General features: G+C 46.6%; 1 protein-coding gene across 1 annotated transcript in view; it reads right to left on the reverse strand.

Moving 5' to 3' along the window:
- ANO2 (anoctamin 2) overlaps nt 1-20,557 on the reverse strand; it is a 319,432-nt gene that overhangs the window by 231,758 nt on the left and 67,117 nt on the right. The window contains exons 3-5 of the mRNA XM_071210134.1: nt 6,636-6,787; nt 4,148-4,202; nt 1,282-1,333 (exon numbers count right to left, since the gene is read on the reverse strand). Of these exons, the coding sequence (XP_071066235.1) occupies nt 1,282-1,333; nt 4,148-4,202; nt 6,636-6,787 (259 nt within the window). The remainder of the gene's footprint in view (nt 1-1,281; nt 1,334-4,147; nt 4,203-6,635; nt 6,788-20,557) is intronic.

Here is a 20,557-nt window from a genome sequence, read left to right on the forward strand (position 1 = left end):
GAACTGAGCTGGGCTAATTCCTTCACTCACTCATATTCTTGCCTCATCTGTACCATGCTCCATGTAACATAGAAGATTGGATTTTTAAAAATCAGAGTGTTATTTGGGAATTGTGGAACAAAATGAACACATCAAAGGAAACACAGTCCAACATAATTGTCCCCTTGAGAGATTATGCATTATTCTAAAATAACTGTCACGGTACAGAACCTGTTCCAGCTCCTCGTCAATGCTGTATCCTGGTACTGAGGCAGCTTCTGAGTCCCGCAACAAGCTTGAGGATATTTACTGTTATTATTGTCATTCTTGTCGTTTGTCCTCAGATCAATTGCCTTACTTCTTCACTCCACTTGACTTTAAATGACTGTGGACACTTTTCAATTGAAAAAGCTTTCAAAATCCAAAAAGTTGTCTCCCCAGAGTATGTATGAAAGACTATTCTGAAGGTGGTTCCCCCAAGGCCATTTGGAGAGATGGTAGCACCTTCAGAGCGGTTACCGCGGGAAGGGCAACTTGCTGGTGTGGGTGAGTTCTGGCGTGTTTTTTCAAAGAACAGCCTCACAGAGTTAAGGCCGCACTCACATTTTTACCTCTGCCAACCCGAACATATCTATCAGCCTGCACGCGGGTGACCCGCCTTACACCGCAAACTCTCAAAATTCCTAATTTCCAGCTTCAATAACAAACTCCCTCAGATTTTAACAACAAACCACAAGGCAATCAGATTCAACCAGATCTGATCACAAGGAAGCTGAACTGAAAGTTAGAAGAGGCACTTTCCATCTCTACATCAATGCTCTGTGGCCTGGGACAGGTCATTCGCCCTCTCTGGGCAGCAGTGTCCTCATTTATAAAGTGAGGGTGCTGGACTAAACTAAAAGACTTCTAAGGTGCCTTTCTTCTTAAAAAAAAAAAAAGCTGTATTTTCAGTGCTCATTAATAACGTTTAGAAATCTTGAGAAGAGAGGTGCAGCTGAATTATCAGCTTGGGGTGAAAGTGCGGGTGGTACAGGGAAAGAAGAGGGAAGACTTAAGTTCTGGGGTGAGGGTCTGGAGAAGTTACAGCAGCCAGGGAGCAGCGTCTCCCCCACAAGGAATGGGGCGCCCACTGCCCTTGGAGGCGAGGCAGGCTTTCTCAGCCGAAGCCAAGCAGCCGCTGCCGTGGGGGCGTTTTTGTTCTGTTCTCTGCTGCCCACCAAGCGAGCTGCTGAAAGGAGGCTCTGGCCCCCTTGGCGCCCCATCAGCACGTGGCCCGGGGGCAGGGGGGGAAGGGGTCCTTACCCATCGTGTTGTTGGCTCGAGAACAGGCTGTGCGCTTCAGAATCTCGTGCACCTAAAAGGGGGACAGCAGAGCTGTGAAGGCCTTGGGGGGCGGGGGTGGGGGCGTCTGGGGCCCTTTAGAGCGAGGGGGATGGCGGGCACGTGCCCGGCCCCGAGTCACCCCCGTTTGAGCTGGAGCACTTGCAGAAAGCAGGGAATGGACTCCCCTCACACACATTCCCCCTCCCCTTCACTCCACCTTGAAGAAACAACCGTAACCAAAAGGCTGCCAACGGACCGCAGCTACAGCAGGCGGGGGAAACGTCACCAGGCAGCCCCGGGCCCCCGGAGCCCCCTTGAGGGCTGCGGCGGAAGCGCCTCCGCCGGGGCAGGGCACAGGGTCTGCCTCCCACATGGGGACCGCAAGGAAGGCGGAAGCCTCCTTATAAGGCACGCGGGCGAGGCCAGGAGACGCCTCCTCCGCCAGCTTTGGTGACAGCAGACTGGAAGAGCCAGGGTGGCAAGGGGTCCGACACACCGGGGGGCTCGCCCTGGTTTCCTACTGACAGGTTCCGGGCAAGCTCCGAGCGCGGCCTCCTCCTCCTCCTCCACAATAGCGCTGCCTCCCAGAGCTGCTGCGAGGAACCCACAGGGCCCAGCTCAGGAAAGTGCTTTGGATACTGAGCAAGGGCTCTCTCCGTGTGGGTGGCTGCTAGGAGGAGTTCTCGGCGTTTTCCTGAGTCCTAATCTCGCCTCTCCATCCAGAGCAAGTCCTGCACGTCCAACCAGATGCCAGGTGTTGGAGTGGTCCCCGGCCCAGAGTACTCTGCTGCATGCCCAAGTCCACATGCCTAACCGGGGCGGCGAGAAGCCCCTCCCGCTCTCCATCCCCTGGACTGGGGGTTCTCAGGGAACTCCACCTCGCCATTGGAGGAAGGGGGTACTGAGAGTACTCCTTGCAGAGGAAGTAGGGACACCAGTGGGTCAAGGTAAACCTGACGGCCATCCAGTGACCTCCTGGTGGGTCCCAAGAATGTTTGCACCCCTGTAGCAGCCGCAAAGAAATGGCCAGCAAGGAAATCTGCTCTGGGGCAAACAGCTGGGCTGCTCGGAAGCCCCAAAGCAGGGGCCATGAGGAAGATATTTACAGATGGGATGAGGTCTTCAGACAAAAGCGAGAGCAGAGTCGACCCCAGGACAAAACTCAAGGCGCCCTCGACCTCTTCTCATGGTGTGGGGTGAACTAGGGAAAGGGAATGTGAGAAGGAAAAAACTTCCAGAAGAAGAGATGAATGAGAGAAGATGTGTGATTCCATCCCACACTCTCATTTTCCAGCCTTGGACCTGGAGGGAGTGGTGAATAAATAACTTGCAGCAGAATGGGGCCCAAGAGTATTTAATTCTGCTTATAATACAGTGCAGTAATTCAAAAGCAATAATAATTAGGAACAGCATTTATATGGCACTGTATTATTTTATAAGCACTTTGCAATTATCAGTTAATCTCCAAAACACCCTATAATTCCCCCACAGACGTGGGACCCAAAGCCATGGTGAGATTTAAATGGCTTGTAATAGCAACTATTAAGAATATGGAAGGTTTATGCTTTTCTCCATAGAAAGAGAAAAGGAATTATATGCTATTGTAAATCTTCCTGAAATACTAGGCTAAGAGCACTGCAATGTCTTCTTATCCATTCTGCAAACAGAAGCCAAGGCCATCACATTTCTAGTGTGCCTGGAAAATGATCTGTAGCTCCCTTAGTCACCTGCCCCTTTTTATCCCTTCTTACTACCTTGTTGTCTAAGAAGCCCTTCCAGGTATCTAACCCTTATTTCTCCTCCTGTTGTAACTTAAGCTCTTTCCCAGGGATCAATGGGAACACTCCTAAGTTTCCTACTCCTGGAATAAGTGAGCCCCTACACTCCATGGGCCCCTCTCTCGCCCCTGCCCACAGGCTGAATGGCTTTAGGGTGGAGAGAATAAACTGATCAGAGACAGAGACACTCTACAGCTCACACTGAAGGCCATATTCAGGTTTTCACTAAAATCAAATCATCCCAGAAGTGGATGTAGCTCAAGTGGTTGAATGCCTGCTTCCCGTGTACAAGGTCCTGGGTTTGATCACCAGTACCTCCTGAAAAAAAACAAAAAACAAAAACAAAAACAAAGAAATTAACTCTTATTGGGGAGTGGGTGTCGCTCAGTGGTTGAGCACCTGCCTCCCGTGTAGGAGGTCCTGGGTTCAATCTCTGATACCGCCTAAAAAAAAAAAGTCAAATAATCCCACAAAATTCAAAACTTGAGGATAAAAGGTAAGATTTAGAGTTGAAGAAGGGCTATGGTCATGAATTTCATCCTTCTTTTGAATGGGCTGGTGTTTTTATTCATGGAAAAATTGGTGAACTCTAGCACTTTCTGTGATATGAATGTGCATGTCTCCTTTGGGGGTAAAAGAAAGGAAAATGCATAAAGAAGCTCAACAATCAGATGGACAGTCTAGTCTCTATTCTCATACTAACAATCCGCATGATTGTTGTCAACGCCTTGCTCCTCAGAGCCTCGGTTTCCTCAATCATAAATCAAGAGGGGGGCACCTGTTGGTTTAAAGTCCCCATCAACTCTGAGGTTCCCTGTTTTTGTGGTTCTAAGAAGGGTTTAGTGAAGAACCCATGAAGAGAAAACACTCCTTTCAAATCATGAGTGAGGGAAGTTTGCTGTTTCTTTTGCTCCTGGGATCGGCAGCTCCTGGAGACTCTTCTCAGTTGCTAGGCAACTCCAAGCAAATAGCGATGGGAGGAGGAGGGGAGGGCCCAGGGAAACCTGTCCTACTGGGTACTCAGCCTTTCCTCACTCCCCTTCCCCAGCCCACCACCGTTTACTTACAATGCGACTGCGGGTGGCATTGTCAAAGAAGGTGTCCTTATCCTGGATGTTGTACCTGGAGACACCAAGACAGAAAATGGTAAACTCGTTTCATTATCCTTGTCCTGAGACCACTGTCACCCTGTGCCCATTGCAAACCAGAATCCTTCTGTCTGGAGTCAAAGACTCCCAAAACCCAAGTCTTAGAGCTCATTATGGTGGTGAAGAATCCATTTCAGAATGGAGCAATCTCAGAAGGCAATCAGATACTCAGTTGTCTATGGGAAACCAAGGTCTTTTTATACTTTTTTTAAAAGAGATTGGGGATGGGGTTCCAAAATAAAAGAGCACAATGGCTAAATGTCTCTTGAATTTCATCTAAGTTTTAGTTTCATCAGGACTTCTTTATTACAAAGAATGTCTCAGCAAAACCTTGTACTAAACAGAACCTAGCACCGCCAAAGAAAGAAAGAAAGAAGGCAGAGGAAGCCTTCAAAATATAAACAGTTTCCCCAACCCTGAGGCCCTGGGGAACCTTCCCCCTACTGGACCTAAGCTTTCACTCAAAAGCCACATCAGAAAAATGGTAATATTCAAGGCTAGTAAGGTTCTAGCCAAGTTCGCACAAACACCACTGATCATTGTGTAAATTGGATAAATGTTTAGTAAACAACATTGCAAGATGTATAAGATATACTCACAGAGTCTATACTCTTTGATCCGGTAATTTTGAGAATTTATCACAAAAAAAAACTTATCATAAGAAATAAATTCAATGGAAGAAATGTTACAGAAATAACAAATGTTCATTACAAAGTTATTTATAATAAAGATTATGGAGATAAGATACATTTTCAAAATCTCTATGATTATCATACAGCCATTGAAAATTATAATTATGAAAACTTTATAGACATATAAAAAAATATTATACTATGACACACATTATTATAAAATATTATACTATGAGTTTACATTTATATAAATAAAATTAGGTAAAAAAATGCCTATACATAGGCAAAAAGGAAAAAAATACAAAAACAAAAGAATGTAGTTCTAGTGTACTGGGATTATGTTTCTTTTTTTCAAAGTTTCATTTAACGTTGTCACATCAATTAGATATCAAGCTCCTAATTATGCAAGGGCTGTAACGATTCTAAACTTCATGCATTACTCTTTCATTCAAAAGAAAAAAAAGGAGGAGAGTTTACTATGCTTAGGTCACTGTGCTAGAACATACAGCCGAACGAACTGGCCCACCCCCCCAGACCCTCCAGTCACTGGGTGTGTGCATCTGCAAGTAACTGATGCAGAACAGTGTACAGCATCAGACAGACCACTGTTGGGAAAACTCAGAGGATGGAGAGCAAACTTTTAGTTGGTGAGAACTAGATGCACACAGAGAAGGTGCTTATGCACTGGGCCTGAAGGACAGCAGATGTTAGATGAGTGGCAATTTGAGGGAGGTGGTTTCAGATGCGGGCACCAGCATGAGTGGAGGGCAGGGAAGGGACACATAGAAAAAGAGGAGGGTGGCAGAAAGGACAGCCAGCCAGGAGATCAGCATGCCAGTCCCTCGCCGTCCATGTGACCCTGGGCGGACCCTGGGACCTGGTCTCCTTTCTATAATAGAGGGATGGTTAAATCTATGCAGCCACCTCACAGTATAGGTAACTGGGGTGAAGGAATATACGCCAAAGAAACAGTATAAATATGTGTATAGAACTGTTACCCGGCATCGTGAACTCGGCTAAGAGATATTTTCTAATGAGCAGCAGAAACACTGCTCCACAAACTCCACCTCCGAAAAAGTGGCATGTCCTTGTATCTTCTCCTGCCTTTCCATGGCCCTTCCTTGTCCTCATTGCCTCGATTCTCTTACCATTCCTAACGGTAATTTATTTTCTCATTGAGTCCTAAAGCAGAAATAATGCTCAACTGCTGCTTCCCAACCACAGGCCCCTTTCCAGATGTTTCCCAAGGGGCCATTCCTTGTGAAGTGCTCTTTATTCCTTCTCCCTGGGTGGGGAATAAAGAGAGGCCTTTCCTCACAGTCAGTGAGCATATGAGTAGGCAGCTGGGAATGCAGAGGTCCAGAAGCTTCGTCCATGTTCTCTGGTTTATCACACTGTACTGGATCCTGAGCAGGCTGAGAACTGGACAGAATGGTTTCCCAGAGAAGGAAAACAGGTGTCTGACCATTTGCTTACAGAGTTCCAGAGTTTATGGTTGGTTCCTCTTCCCATATAAAATGACCCAAATGACGGGTTATCCCATAAGCCACGGGACAAACAAACGCCCGGGGGCTACTTTGGGTGATCTCACTTGGGGGAGGGGATCCGCAAACAGGCACAGGGGACTTTTCACCATTAGAGCATGCTTCCCCCCATCTCACCCAGGCACGTGGACACCCAGTCGGTGTGTCCCCAGGGCTGAAGCACTGCAAGGTGTTCTCATTATTTCTTCCCATGCCCTCTCACATCCCTGCCCCAGCAACTTCAATACTCACAGGTACATCTTCTCCCTGGAGAACGGGTAGGAGAGGTTTTTCATCCTGTTGTTGCTGTGCTCTGGAACGCGGGGCTTCAGTGGCGAGCTCATCTTCTGCAGCATCTCATTGAACTTCTTCGCGATGCTGCCTTCCGCCTTGATCTCGTACATCTGCGAGAGGCAAAGCCACAGGCCTGAAAGGAGGCCTTCTCCAACCCTCAGAGGAGAATGACTTCACAACCCAAGCTGCAAAGGACAATATACCCTAGAGGGGGGTGCCCTGGGAAGAGGCAGAGACTGAGGGAGACAAAAAGAAGTAGGATCCCTCCCTTTCCCCCGCTGCTTTCCCCAGGACGTGGGCTGTGGCTGTCCTCTCAGTGATTCGTGCCGTGGAGGTGGCCAGTGAAGAGAAACAGGTGAGGAAGCCAAACTTTCTCTATGACCTTGTTATATCATCTTAAGAGAAACTGAAAACCTACTATGCATCGTTCATCATGAGAAGTGCTTCACACATATTAGCTGTAATGCTCACAGCAATTCAGCAAGGTCAGCCATAGTATCCCATCTTAGGATGAGGAAATTAAGGCTCAGAAAGGTGAGGTGAGTCCACAAAGGTCACACAGAGAGTAAATGGGGGGCCAGGCCTATATGTGAGTCATGTCAACCTAATCCAAAGGCTGTCCTCTACAACTACACTCATTCTTTGCTTTCAAAGCATTTGTCATTTAATGAGAGCCTGCCTTGGGTAAGGCCTAGAGTTAGTACCAAGGTAATCATTAATATTCATGGACAGGGAGCTTGTGCCTACTCTGAGGCTCCACCCACCTCCATCCACCTTCATCCACCTCAAAGCTTTTGGTCTTTCTAATCTACATATGCAGTCATCGGGGCCCAGAGGTGGTACTAACACCAGTAAGCTGTGCTGGATTCATGACAGCCACAAATGTCTTGACATAAATTCTCCTTTTAAGGGGAGGCAACGTTGTCCTTGGGCCTGGGTGGGCTTGGTGGCTGCATGACCAAGCAGAGCACAGCAGAAGTGGCATGCTACAGTGCCAGGCCCAGCCTCTCAGAGGATGGGCAGCTTCTGCATTGTCCCCTGGAGCTGCAGTTATTCATAGAGAGGTCCTAAGACTTCACACATAACTGAACCCAGGCATCCATCTGCCCTGCCAAGTGTAGTTCCACTGTGTGAGTGGAGCCTTCTCAGGCTCTCCTGACCAGCCCAATCATAAGCTAAATATAACCCCAAGATGCCAGTCACAGCACATGAGCAGAAAAGCCACCCAGCCCAGCTCTGTTCAAACACCTTGCCAATGAACCATGAGATATAATAAAAATGGTCATTGTTTCAAGCTACTGTGTTTGGAGCCATTTGTCACACTGCAATTGATAGCCAAAACCAGAGTCAACATCCAGAGCTTCTGATCTAAAAGCCCATTTCCTTCTTTCTCATGATCCTCAAGCTGCGTAAAATAAGAGGGGTATTAATACATGTACAGAAATACTTATAAGACTGAATGAGATAAATGCCACCAAAGAGGGCTCAAAGAAAGGAGATCCAGTTGAGGACTCAGAACCGAGTTCATAGATGGAGTAACATATCAGTTCAACTTTAAAATAAAGGTAAGCGATAAGCGGACTTGGCCCAATGGATAGGGCATCCGTCTACCACATGGGAGATCAGCAGTTCAAACCCCAGGCCTCCTTGACCCGTGTGGAGCTGGCCCATGCGCAGTGCTGATGCACGCAAGGAGTGCCCTGCCACGCAGGGGTGTCCCCCACATAGGGGAGCCCCACGCGCAAGGAATGCACCCCATAAGGAGAGCCACCCAGCGCAAAAAGAAGTGCAGCCTGCCCAAGAATGGCACTGCACACATGGAGAGCTGACGCAACAAGATGACACAACAAAAAGAAACATAGATTCCCGTGCCACTGACAACAACAGAAGGGGACAAAGAAGAACACACAGCAAATGGACACAGAGAGCAGACAACAGGGGAGTTGGGGAGGAAGGGGAGAGAAATAAATAAAAAATAAATCTTTAAAAAAAATAAATAAATTTAAAAAATGAAAGAAAAGTAAGCTTTTTTGTTGTCATTTTGTTCTTTAATAAAATAATCATAAGTAGGGGAGAAAAAAGAACCTCAAATCTAACATATGAAATATAATCACAGTTTATTACTTCTAGTTATTTTTATATGCATTTTAATTTAATTTTTAATCAGAAAATTAACACAGTTATAGTAAACAAGCAAACCAAAGCCATAAAGTATAGTGACTACATGTTAAGCGTTTCTTCTCACTTCCAACCCAACCCTACCCTCCTTTCCATAGGAAACCCCTATTAGCAATTTGGACTATATTTTATACTGAATCTTTCTATATATAGATCTCTTTTTAAATTCAACAGTGATCATATTTCATATAACATTCTACAATTTGCTCTTTTCACTTAGCAAGGCCACCATATATATCTTTCCAGGTTAGTTCTTAACTTGAATGGATGTACAATATTATGCAGTAGATGAGAATCTTAATTTCCTTACTTTATTTTCCAAGCATGCTTTGTCTTGGTTTGGTCATACTATATTGTGTGATACACAATATATATCCTGTGTATCTATTGGACGCAAAATATATATCCTGCTTTTTTGCTCTTAACATTACTTCATAAACACTTCTTTTTCTTTTTAATGGGAAAGTTTTAATAGTGGCTGGTGATGAGAGCAGCACAACCTTATGGATGTGATCAATCCTACTGAATGTTATATCATAAACACTTTTGACAGATAACAGCTTCAGCAGATATAGGCAAAGATATTCTAGGCAAACAAAAAAAGGAGAAAACTTCTGGCTGCGTTTAAGGGAGGTTAAATATTCTTGTTTCTTTGGAACATGGTGCCCTGATGGGTGATTCGTGAGAGGCCCAGCAGAAAGGCAGATTGAGACCAGCACATGGAGATCCTGCCGCACATGGCAATGGGGAGCTGGGAAGGGTTTGGACAATGACAAAAGCAGGGCTGAGAATCAAGAAGATAATTGAGAGAGGTTGTAGAAGAAGAAGAAGGAGCCAGCTGTCTGAAACAAGGGGATTGTTTCTTTCTAGTAGATATACCATTTATTAAGCATCTACTATGTACTTGGCTCTGGATGTGCATTTTTGCTAATCTTCAAGATACGCCGCAAAGCCAAGAAGAGCTAAGTATCTCAGCCAAGATCACACAAAGAGTGTAGACCCAGCTAATAAGTGTTGGTATTTGAACCCCCAGGCAAAGCTTGTGCTCGACTGCTTTAAAAAAGGCTGCTTCATATTTGCTATGACACGAGTTACTGTGAGGAAAAACAATGTGCAACTTAGAATGCGGCCTCTGCTGTCAGAAAGCTCCTGACCATCTCCTTCACACACATCAGTCACTGCAGAGCAGACTTCACTGCGGGGGCATCTTTGAACCTGGGAGGGTGGGGAAGAAAGATGTTCCTTTCATGCCATCCCAGCCTCCACGTCTCATGGGTCATTGAGGGCGGGTTCTGACTGGGCACTTGCCCTGCCCTGAGACTGCAGGGTGCTTATCATACCCACAACCATGCGTCTTTATGTGTGCATGTGCATGGAAGCTAACATTCCAAGGCAGGAGGGAGGCTGATGGATCCCATGAGGGTTCCAGACTCCAGAGACTCCATGGGAGATGGGGCAAGAAACACACACATACACACACACACGCAAAAAAGCCCCACAAAAACATGTGGGTGACCCCACAGTACAATACACTAGCCCTTGGCTTGGAGGGCAAACGACCTGCTTTCTACCTCCATGCCTTTGCACACACTCTACCTATTCCTGGAACTTCCCCCTCCTTCTTCACCTGGATAATTCTTTCTTCTCCATTAGGCTCAAATATCAACTTTCCCAGGAAACCTTCCTTGCCCATTCACTTCCTGCACACTTCCTTCGTACCCCATAAATGAATACCTGAGTCACAGAATTTGTCATACTCTAATTCTTAGTCTATTGTCCATCTGGGGAGCAGGGACCACATCCTGCTCATCTCTATGGCAACACTTCGTGTCACACAGTGGGAACCCAAAGGTGTTTCCGGAATGAATGCCCTGGGTGCTGGTCCTTGCTGACACTACCCAGCCATATGGCCTTGGACATCACCCCCTATCTTGGTCTCTTCGTTTCTAAAGAGAGAACAGGGACCTTTCCCTTCCCGCCATAATGGAGTAGCAGGGACTGGATTTACCCTCCCACCCGAAACAGCCAATACACCTGGACCAAATACATGGAATGGTTTTCAAGACACCAGGCATCAGACAACAAAGGGCTGTGACCCCTGAGAGACAGGAAGCAAACAGTGCACCCTATGACTGCCCCAGCTTCCTGCAATGCGAGTGGTTCCAGCCTCTGTCGGGGAAGGGCACATGGGCGGAGTCCGGCACATCCCCCGAGTCAAGGAGGCAGAGCTGAAAGCCTGGAGAGACCAGGGCAGCTAGAGTTCATAGGAAAGCACACCCAAGAGGGAAGAGCCACACAGAGAACCCGGGAGATCTGCAGAAGGTCCCCCTGGAGTATCTCGCAGCTTCCACGATGAAGCTGCCTGAGGCGGAACCATGTGAAAGCATCAGGAGTGAGACTGGAAAATCTCATAATCCACAGGGCATCGGGTAAAATACTCAGGAAGGTCTTGACTCAGCAGTAGGGTATCATTAGGCTTCCACTGAGAACTGCTGCAGACTCACCTAACAAATCACAAAGGAAAGAACCAGACAAAATGGTGTTTGAGGTATTGCCCAAGTCTACCATTCCATGGCTGTAAACATTTAATGAGAAAAAGGCATTCATTCATGGCAGAAATATTTCTAGGCACATCCTGGATGCCAGGTTCTGGGTGGTCAATGGTGCCAAGTGCTGGAAAAGAACAAAGATGATAATGATCCTTTCCATGCACAGAATGCTTTGCCATGTGTCCAACACATCAGCTGGGGTCCAGGGCAATACTTTCCAGGGGACCAGCCAGGTAGTATTAGCATCTCTATTTCACAGATGAGAACTTTGAGCCTTGGAGAGGAGCATGGCATTGCCAGGTGCAGAGGTCACACCAGACCTGGAACCCAAGTTTCCTGACTCCTCATCCATAATTCTTTGCTCAAATGTCCTTTGATCCTTGGTGGGGCTCCCTGATCTGCACTGTGGACGGGAGTGGGCTTAAGCCCACAGTGCAGCCCCTTCCAACTCCCAGCAGCCAGGGTCTCTCTTGCTCAGCATGATCCAGAAAAGTCACCTCTATCCTTGTTATTATTATTGTTATATTATTAATACAATCAGCAGCAGCATTATTACTGTTATTCTTAGACATCAGAAATTATGAACATCCCAGAAATGGTGAGACACATGTTGGCCAGCTGTTCCCCATTATGCCCTCCCTGGGTACACGATATGCCTTTCATGTGCTTAAAATCATAAATAATTTTTAAAGTATGCTGCTCTTATTTTTTATTCCAGGGCTCAAATGTGGTTCTCATAAAGGCCGCTTTGGCCTTATTGTCACAGTCAAAGGGCTAACTGAGATTCCTTCTTTTCCTACTTCCTTTTCCCCCTTGTCTCCCTCAGTCTCTCCTCTCCAGAGGGGCACAGTCGTGTGGTCTGAGGGCTGATTTGTTTCCTTCCTGGATGCAGGAAACCAAGGCAATAGTGATATCACGGAAAACCTGCCTCTTACTGTGTCTGCGTTAGAGATGAAGAAACCAAGGCACAAACATTTTACTAGCATGCCCAATGTCACACAAACTGTGAGATCCAATGATCCCAAAGATCAAGAAAGCAATGTAATAATATAAGAGTATAAACAATAGAATTGTGATTACTCACAAATCACTTATCTGCAACCAGGCTTCAAGAGGGCTTCTCCCAGCAGCTGCAGGAAACGTTGTCCAGGAAAAGACTGGACCAGGCTTAAACATGAAAGCATGCCCCAGCTCTGGGCCTGTGTGTCGGCTAACAGCCCATGGCCAGATAGAAATTAATTTCCATTGCCCACCTTTTGTATTCATTTGAGCTTGTCTCTGCTCCTCCTGCAGTAACTGTGGATGCCTGAGATTCAACTGTTATTATTTATGGCACCTCACTTACCTTGAGAAGTAGGGCTGGGCTGAGGATTATCGTCATACCCTCCTATTCAACTTTAGTCTCAGAAGGCTCAGAGACAGAAAAGTGCAACAGCGAGGAGTGCACCGCCACAGTTCACTAGCTGGGCAAGGAGAGCAGCCTCCGGAGCCGAGGAAGTGATGAGGAAGAGCTAGAGGTGCAGCAGAAGTCATGCCACTGCTCTCATTCCCAGGCCTACGGCCCCCAGGAACTGCCTGAGAGGACAGAGGGATGGACACACATACACACGCACACGTGCGCACGTACACACACGTATGTCAAGACCCCTCTGAGCCAGGGCCTAAGGAGTTCTGTGCTGCTGGGCCTTTGCCTCACTCACTGCCCATACGCACATTTACCCAAGCGAGCGAGTGCCAAGCCCCTCACCAATCAAAATGAAAACAGCACCAGGAGCTGCCGAGATCAGCCACAAACTAGCACCAAAGGGAGACTCCGTGTGCACCAAGGAGCCGACCAGCCTCTCCCTCCCTGCCTGTGCTCACAGGTAGGTTTCCTATTGACAGCAATGCTGAATGGGGCGAGCAGTACCTTTACAAAGCGCACATTCTCTCCGGTTTAATTCTGTATTCATTTATAGCTCTTTATTCTGTTGTATGGCCTCGACACATGAATCAATGCTTACAGACTTTAAAAACTGGGATAAACTCCAATCTGCTTCCACAGCTGCCCAGGCCCTGCGGGAGCCGTGTCCACCTGCGTCCTGGCCACAGCCGCAGGCCCCTCAACGCCGACTCTCTGTGCTGCGGTCACGCTGGCTTCCTCTCGGTTCCTCACGCCAGCCAGGGAACATGTCCTTCCCTCTGCCGGGAAGCCTCTCACCTGCCCTCCGCACCTGGTGAGCTCCTCCCCAGTCCCCAGCTCAAACACCGCCCCACCAGCGAGGCCTTCCCTCACCCGCCCTGATCTCAACAACTTTCCTCTGGTCGACTCCCTCATCGCCTCCTGTGCTTTTTCTTCCGTGGGCACCTCCCACTCCACTTCATAACCACCCATATAAAGTCTGAATCCTCAGCACTCCGCAGCCACATGAGGCCGGGGAGCAGTTGTATTCACCACTAGATCACCAGTCTTCAGCAGAGTATCTCATTCATAACTATACTCAATAAACAACCAATGAATGAAGGAATGAAAAACGTACGCTTCCAAAGGGCTAGGACCAATTATACACAACTAAGTCCCATTCCGATACAATTAGACCCCCTAAAAGCTTTTTGGTAACTGAAAGGGCTCTGATGACCCAGAGCAGGGATAGCTACTAATGCATGGGCCACCACATGCCCCAGGCCCTAGCAGACCACTCACTCCCAGCATCACTCTCCACAAAGCCACCACAGAATGGACTTGGCTTGTGTGACTCATTCGTTCAAGAAATATTTATTTAATGCCTGCTACATACAAGGCACTATCCTAGGTATGGCTGATTCAGCAAAACAAAGCCCCTGCCCTCCTGAGCTTCCAGCCTAGTGGTGGATCCAGACAATAAACAAAGAGGCAGGTATGTGATTTACTATTCCGTAATGGCGAGTGTTATACAAAGAAAACTAGGCGGGGTGGGAAGTGGGAGGGGCACGTGCTCTAGATAGGGCAGACGGGGGAGGCCTGTCTGAGGAGGGGCATTTGAGCAGAGATCCCAAGGAAATCAAATGTGGGAGTGAGTTCCACAGGTGTCTGGAGAAGGTCCTCCAGGTAGAGGGAATGGCAGGCAAGCAGGCCCTTAGATGGAAACATGCTTGGCATTTTGGAGAAACAGCAAGGAGGCCGATGTGCCTGCAGCAGCCTGAGCCAGTAAGAGAGAGGGAGTGGGGTGGGGGGGGGGGGGGCACATGACTGATTTCTCTATCAGAGGCAGCAGATATGGAAACCACTTGGAGCCCCTGACATTGCCTGGCCAATCACTGTTTACCCCGCACAGCAGGAACCACACAGCACCCTCAGCTCCCACCTTGCCCAGCCACAGGACTGAGGTAGTTGAAGGTCCCACCCTGACTTTGCACCCATTTCCCATTCTCTGGGCTCTTACCAGTAGTGGGCTGGCAAATGTTTAACCACGGCCTGGGGGCAGGGAAGGGGAGAGCTGATTTGCAAGGCTTGCTGATTTCCATGGTGTAAATATCCCTGCCACGGCTGATTTCAAGTTACCAACGGCTGAGGCAGCTCACCCAACTCCTGAAAATTGACAGCCAGCTCTCAGGAGCCAGGATGGGCCTGCATATCACTGGCCCCAACTCTTACTGGATAGGATTCCAGGTGCCAGAGGCAGCCGGCCCCTGCCTGCCTCTCCAATTCTTGCCTCCTGCCAGCCCCCCACCACCCAGTCGTCGTCAAGCTGGGCCCCTGTCCCAAGGGACCACATGGCCCAGTGACTCAGGACGGTGATGATTTACTCCTCTAGTCCTGGCAAAGTTATACTAAACTTAGAAGTGCCCCACTTGGAATGAGAAGTGAGCTGGCCAGCCCACCCAGTGCCCTCTGCTCTCGGCCTCCCTGGCTCTTGTGCCTAGGTCCCAGCCTGGCACGGGCTGGCAGGGGCTACCTCAGCGGTGTCCAGCATTACTTAAAAGCTTTCAAGACAAAAACCACCACCTCTATTTCAATTTTTTCAAAGTGAGTTTAAAGCAAAGTTAATTTTAAAAGTTTAAATTCACTTTGTTACATTTTCGTATTTTTAGCTTCCCTGTTTTTGAGCCCTGAGTCACGCTTGTCACTAACAGCTCCAAGGCTGGGTCTGCCAGCCTGTGCTCTTGCCAGGCCTAAATGCTCATCTCGTGTTCCTCACTGAAACCACAGCACTTAGGTGCCACAGCTTTTTTTTTCCTTCTGATTTTTGAAGATGAGAAGCATTACAGAAAACAAAAGGAATTAAACGGCCAAGCATTCTACACTCTTTCCAGCCTATTTAGATGACAATCAAAGAGCATGCATCAAAAAGCCCATAAAGATATCAAATGTAAACCCTGCCCTCTAAGCTGTGCCTCTATGAAAAACAAATGTTTGGGAACAGGCAATGACAGTACGGAAAGACTCCCGTCTATAGGGCCTTATGTGAACAGCAGCGGTTCTATTTCATCTCAAAACTCTTGAGGATAGAAATAAAATAACTTGTCCAGAAAGATGTCTAATGGACTGAGAGGAGAGTGACCCTTCTCCCCACAAGCGAGGGGCCATGTGTTCCCCAACCTTAAGAAAATTCAGGGAGTTGCCGCTGCTTTTGACTGGTCAGCAAAGAAGATTTAGTCCACTATCAAAGCCCCATAGAATCATTAAATCACTGCCTGATAAAACTGGTCAGAGTAAGGAGGGAACTCGGTGGTGACGCCAGTCTCTGAATTTCACAGCTGTGAGCTGAAGCATGTACTGGAATGGAGAGGAGCTCGGCTGCTGGTCAAGCCTGCAGGTGAGCCTGGGGTGGGGGGAGCAAGCATTATTTGGCATCAACCGGTCAATTAATCTAATATTTATTGAACATCTATTATTTAAGTAGCACCATGCTAGACTTTGCAGAGAAAATCTAAAAAGCATAAAATATAGTCCCTGCGTTCAGGGGCTTGTGGTCTATTTGGAGATACAAGAGTAAAGCACCCAAAGCGGTTAAAGAAAAGCCAAAGGGCAAGGTAATTGCTGACTGTAGGTTGACTAAGAATCCAGAAAGGTAAGATGGTTCAAGCTGGAGGAGAAAAGGAAGGTCTACGACGGAAGTGTGATTTGGCCTGGGACTCAAAGAATGAGTAGGAAATTCACAGCATTTGAAAAGGCTTCAGCCCCCTGGAAGAGAGTAGAAGTCTCACGCTGTATATTTCTGTTCCTAGATCAGATGTGTGTGTTCTAAGTTGTTATAAATAAAACCCAAATGGCTGTAATAAAAAAAAGAGAGAAAGAAAAGAAAAAAGATCAGGGAGCTCAATGCAGGCTCCACAGAGAGAGGCACACATTAGAGGAGAGCAGCTCGTCCTGGGCAGAGGACTCAGAGAAAGCCTAGTGACATCACCAGGCTCAGGGCACAGGGCGGCCCCAGGGGAGGACGAGGCCCAGGCTCAGCGGACCGCCTCACTGAAAGGCAGCTTGAGGAGGCGGCAGGCACCGGGCTTTTCTACTCTTAAGTATTTGTACACTGAGTACAAATGACCCCAAAGAGTATCTGTCCTCAGGTCCCTCAGCTCATATCAACAAGAGGGGGAAATTAACCAATTCACAAGTTGTCATCTGGTCTGCATACAGACCATCGCATTTTATTGTTATGACAGAATTTAAGGTCCAACCTCCTTCCTTTACAGACGAGAGCGCCTGCTGTAATCCAGGAATGGGAAGTAATTCAGTGAACTGGTGCATGGAAATGACAATGGAATTTTAAATTCATTGACCCTGTCATTCCGGAATTATTTAATCAAGAATTCCCTGAGTAGGTTCTACAGAACATTGATTGCCCAGGACAGTGACGGGCGCTCGGTGAGAATAGTGTTGAAGAAATTGAACAGTTCTCTTTGCTGAAAGGCTTCTCAGAACTTTTCATTGGTCAGGTGCATGGTAATAATTAGTTTGACTATGAAAACTTTTTTCCCATAAAACTAAAGTCTACCATTCTACAGAATACACCTCAAGAACTATGCTACCTTGAGCCCAGTTCTGGATTCTTCAGTGAGGTGAAAGGGTTTTGGAATCAGACAAACAATAAATTTGAGTCCTGAATCTATCCTTTCAAGCTATATGGCCCTGAACATGTGTCTTAACTTTGCTACCCTTTATTTCCTCATCTTTCCTCCACAAAAAACAAAATAATGTGGATCAGGGAGCAGATGTGCCTCAAGCCGTTGAGCACCTACCTCCTACATGGGAGGTTCCAGGTTCAGTTCCTGGTGCCTCCTAAAGAAAAAACAAACAGACAACAAGCCAAACAACAACAAAAAAAAAAACAAAACAATGAGTAAAAACAACCAGCAAACAGATGATGAGGGAGCCATGGGGGGAGGGAGGAAGTCTTAAAAATATATATGTTATGCATCAGACTCATACCAAAGAACCCGACACATGAGAAACATTAGCTATATTTAGAACGGAGTTAATTTCATTATCTGCTTATCCACTATACCTATGGCTAGAAGCTTTTTTAAGATTTTTTTCATTTTGATTGGAATTGACGGGTTCATGAACCTTTCTCGTCAAAGCGATACATAAAAATTATGAAATTCAAACTGGCTTTTCAAAAGCTAACATCCTTATTTACAGGCAGAAGCTTTTACTTAATCATACCATTGACTGTCTTTGGAAATGGAAGTATGAATGGGAAAATAATTGTTGAATTGGGCAAGCAGCTTTCCTGACACCAGCCAGCACAGAGTCTCCTTCTACCTCCCATGCCAACATGAGCCTCTCCCAGAACTTTCTATCTCATCAAATTAGTAACAAGAACATGAAGAAGTAGGCATAGACATGCCAAGCTCATGCAGGATGATCCTGCCCCTTCTTAAACCTTGTTCAAAAACTCCATTGTACAATCCCAAAATCCAAAGTCAAGGAGTGAATGAGTCTATTTCAAGTAATTGTAGAAGGCACAAAGTAGATTCCTGAACTCTGGAGCAAGCCAGGAAGCCTAGCAGAGCCTCAAGTCTTGAGCTGTCTACTGCTTCCTAGCCAACAGCCAGAGGAAGATAACTGGATAACTGAGAGGCATGAGATGCTTCGTGTCTGGTCAGGCAGGGTCCCTAAGGCTGCATGGACATCATGGGCCAAACTGGACCTTCCTGTGGGGCTCTTTGAAAAGCCATGACTACCAAATCAGAATCACTAGAGAGGCATCAATGAATGTCTATGAACTATTTCCAATAACTTATGAATCTTAGTGGAATCAGTATTTTCCTCATAAGGGGCCACTCAGGTAAACTAAAATGTCAGGTTTCTTCACTTTTTAACAGGAATTATATTAGCACAGTGGGATAACACCAGTTTTCTCATATTTGATCAGAAAATTCTTAATGGCAATCATAAATGTTTTCAATGAACAAAAATGAGCAGATGAATTATTCTTTAATAAAGTCAGTTTAGTAGGTCAAAATATTTCAAAACATGGGGTCCATGGGGAGAATTAGAGTATTAATGGCATTTCTGCGCAAATCTTTATCTTTGAGTCAAGTCTGCTCACTCATCAGAAATTTACGTATATTACTTTCTTTAAAGTAAAGTTTAAATTGCATCCTCAGCTTTTATCCAAAATCACTTTAAGAAATAGTCACACAAAGAACATTCTGGCACTTTATGTGAACTCATATTCCAAAAGCTAGTTCCTTATATTGTTTATGACCATGGGGCTTTAGCTATAAGAAAAAGTTTATCTGCTCTGATGAAGCAGATGGTTACTTCTGTAGAAAATGAGAGCCATATTCCTTGCTGCTTTGGCTCAGAATGGAAGCTCAGAATGAAATTTGTCTTGTATTAATTCCTTATTTTCTATTTCTAGTATCATTTCCCCTGGACCACTCTACTTCGCCCACAATTCAATGATTCTCTTTTAAATTTGTCCTTCTTTAAATGATCCATTTGTTTTCATGTCTTTCTGTGTAATACGTCTCATGGCCTGCTTTTGGAAGATGGCTAAGATATTAATCAAACAATCCCAGGTTCATGGGCAGAGGCCATAATGGAACGCAACGTCTCCACTTGACCCACTTGCTTCTGTCCCTTGAAATGGTGCCCTTCGAGCCCTCCCTGCTGCACGAGGGTCCTAAGCAGTCCCCTGCTGCCTTTCCCAGTGACGGCATCATGGTCCTCATACTCGGAGCCATCGTGTTTACAGATGCCCCGAGGAGCCAGGAGCTCGGGAACAGAAAGCCACCAGCTCACAATCCAAAGGCCATCTGCTCCCCTCTCCATGGACTATGCGCCTGGGCTTGGCAGGTTTAAGGGACTGATCCCCACCTCCAACACTAAAGACACTGGCCAGTGATGCCTCTCCACGTGGCAACTTACCTGGATCATCACCACTCCTTACAACAGCCCTTTAGAGATTTATGATTCCTGCATTGGAAACGAACAGAGCTCCAAACCTGCTTCCTAAAAGATATGACTTGCTGGAAGTCAACAATATCACCTTGCAGGCAATGGACTCATGAGGAAATGTCCTTACTTTAAGGCTCCCGGGGACAGCGTATGTGACCCCTGCACTAGAACTCAACTATAACTTAACAATAGCTACAAAAGCTTGACAGGCTGGGCCCAAGTGATTTTCACCCATCTCAGGCATGTCATTTCTTCCAAGTCTGGCTGGATTGACATGATGTCACTGACAAGAAAGTCTCCCCTAATAGACACTGTTATCTACCCCCTGTTCAAGCCCCTGCCTTGTCTCTGCTGGAGGCAGGACTTGGGGAATAATTCAGTCTGAGGATGTGTGTGTATGTATAATATATTTAAATATATATATTTAAAAAGTGAATGAGAAAGAAACATGCATGTTCACCGCCATCTAGAAGGACCACCTTGGTTGTGAGCAGAGGTGAGAAAGCCACCTGCCCTGAAATGCCCATTTGAACCTCCCCAGACTGCCCAAGAGCCAAAGCCCAGGCTTTCCCACCTCCTTCCTGTGCATGGATGCTGAGTGTCCCTCTCAAAATGCTGGCTCTTCTGTTGTTGTTTTTGGAAAACAAATGCTTCCTTCCAAGATTCCCCTCCCAGTTAATATCTGTGTTCAGGACTCCGAGTCCCTGGACGCATTACTACGGGCTTGTCCAGGTTTGAGATCTCGGTTTTGTGATTTCCGCCCCATCTTCCTGGTCTCTCCGGAC

This window comes from Dasypus novemcinctus, chromosome 20, assembly GCF_030445035.2.
Source record: "Dasypus novemcinctus isolate mDasNov1 chromosome 20, mDasNov1.1.hap2, whole genome shotgun sequence".
Taxonomy (NCBI): Eukaryota; Metazoa; Chordata; class Mammalia; order Cingulata; family Dasypodidae; genus Dasypus; species Dasypus novemcinctus.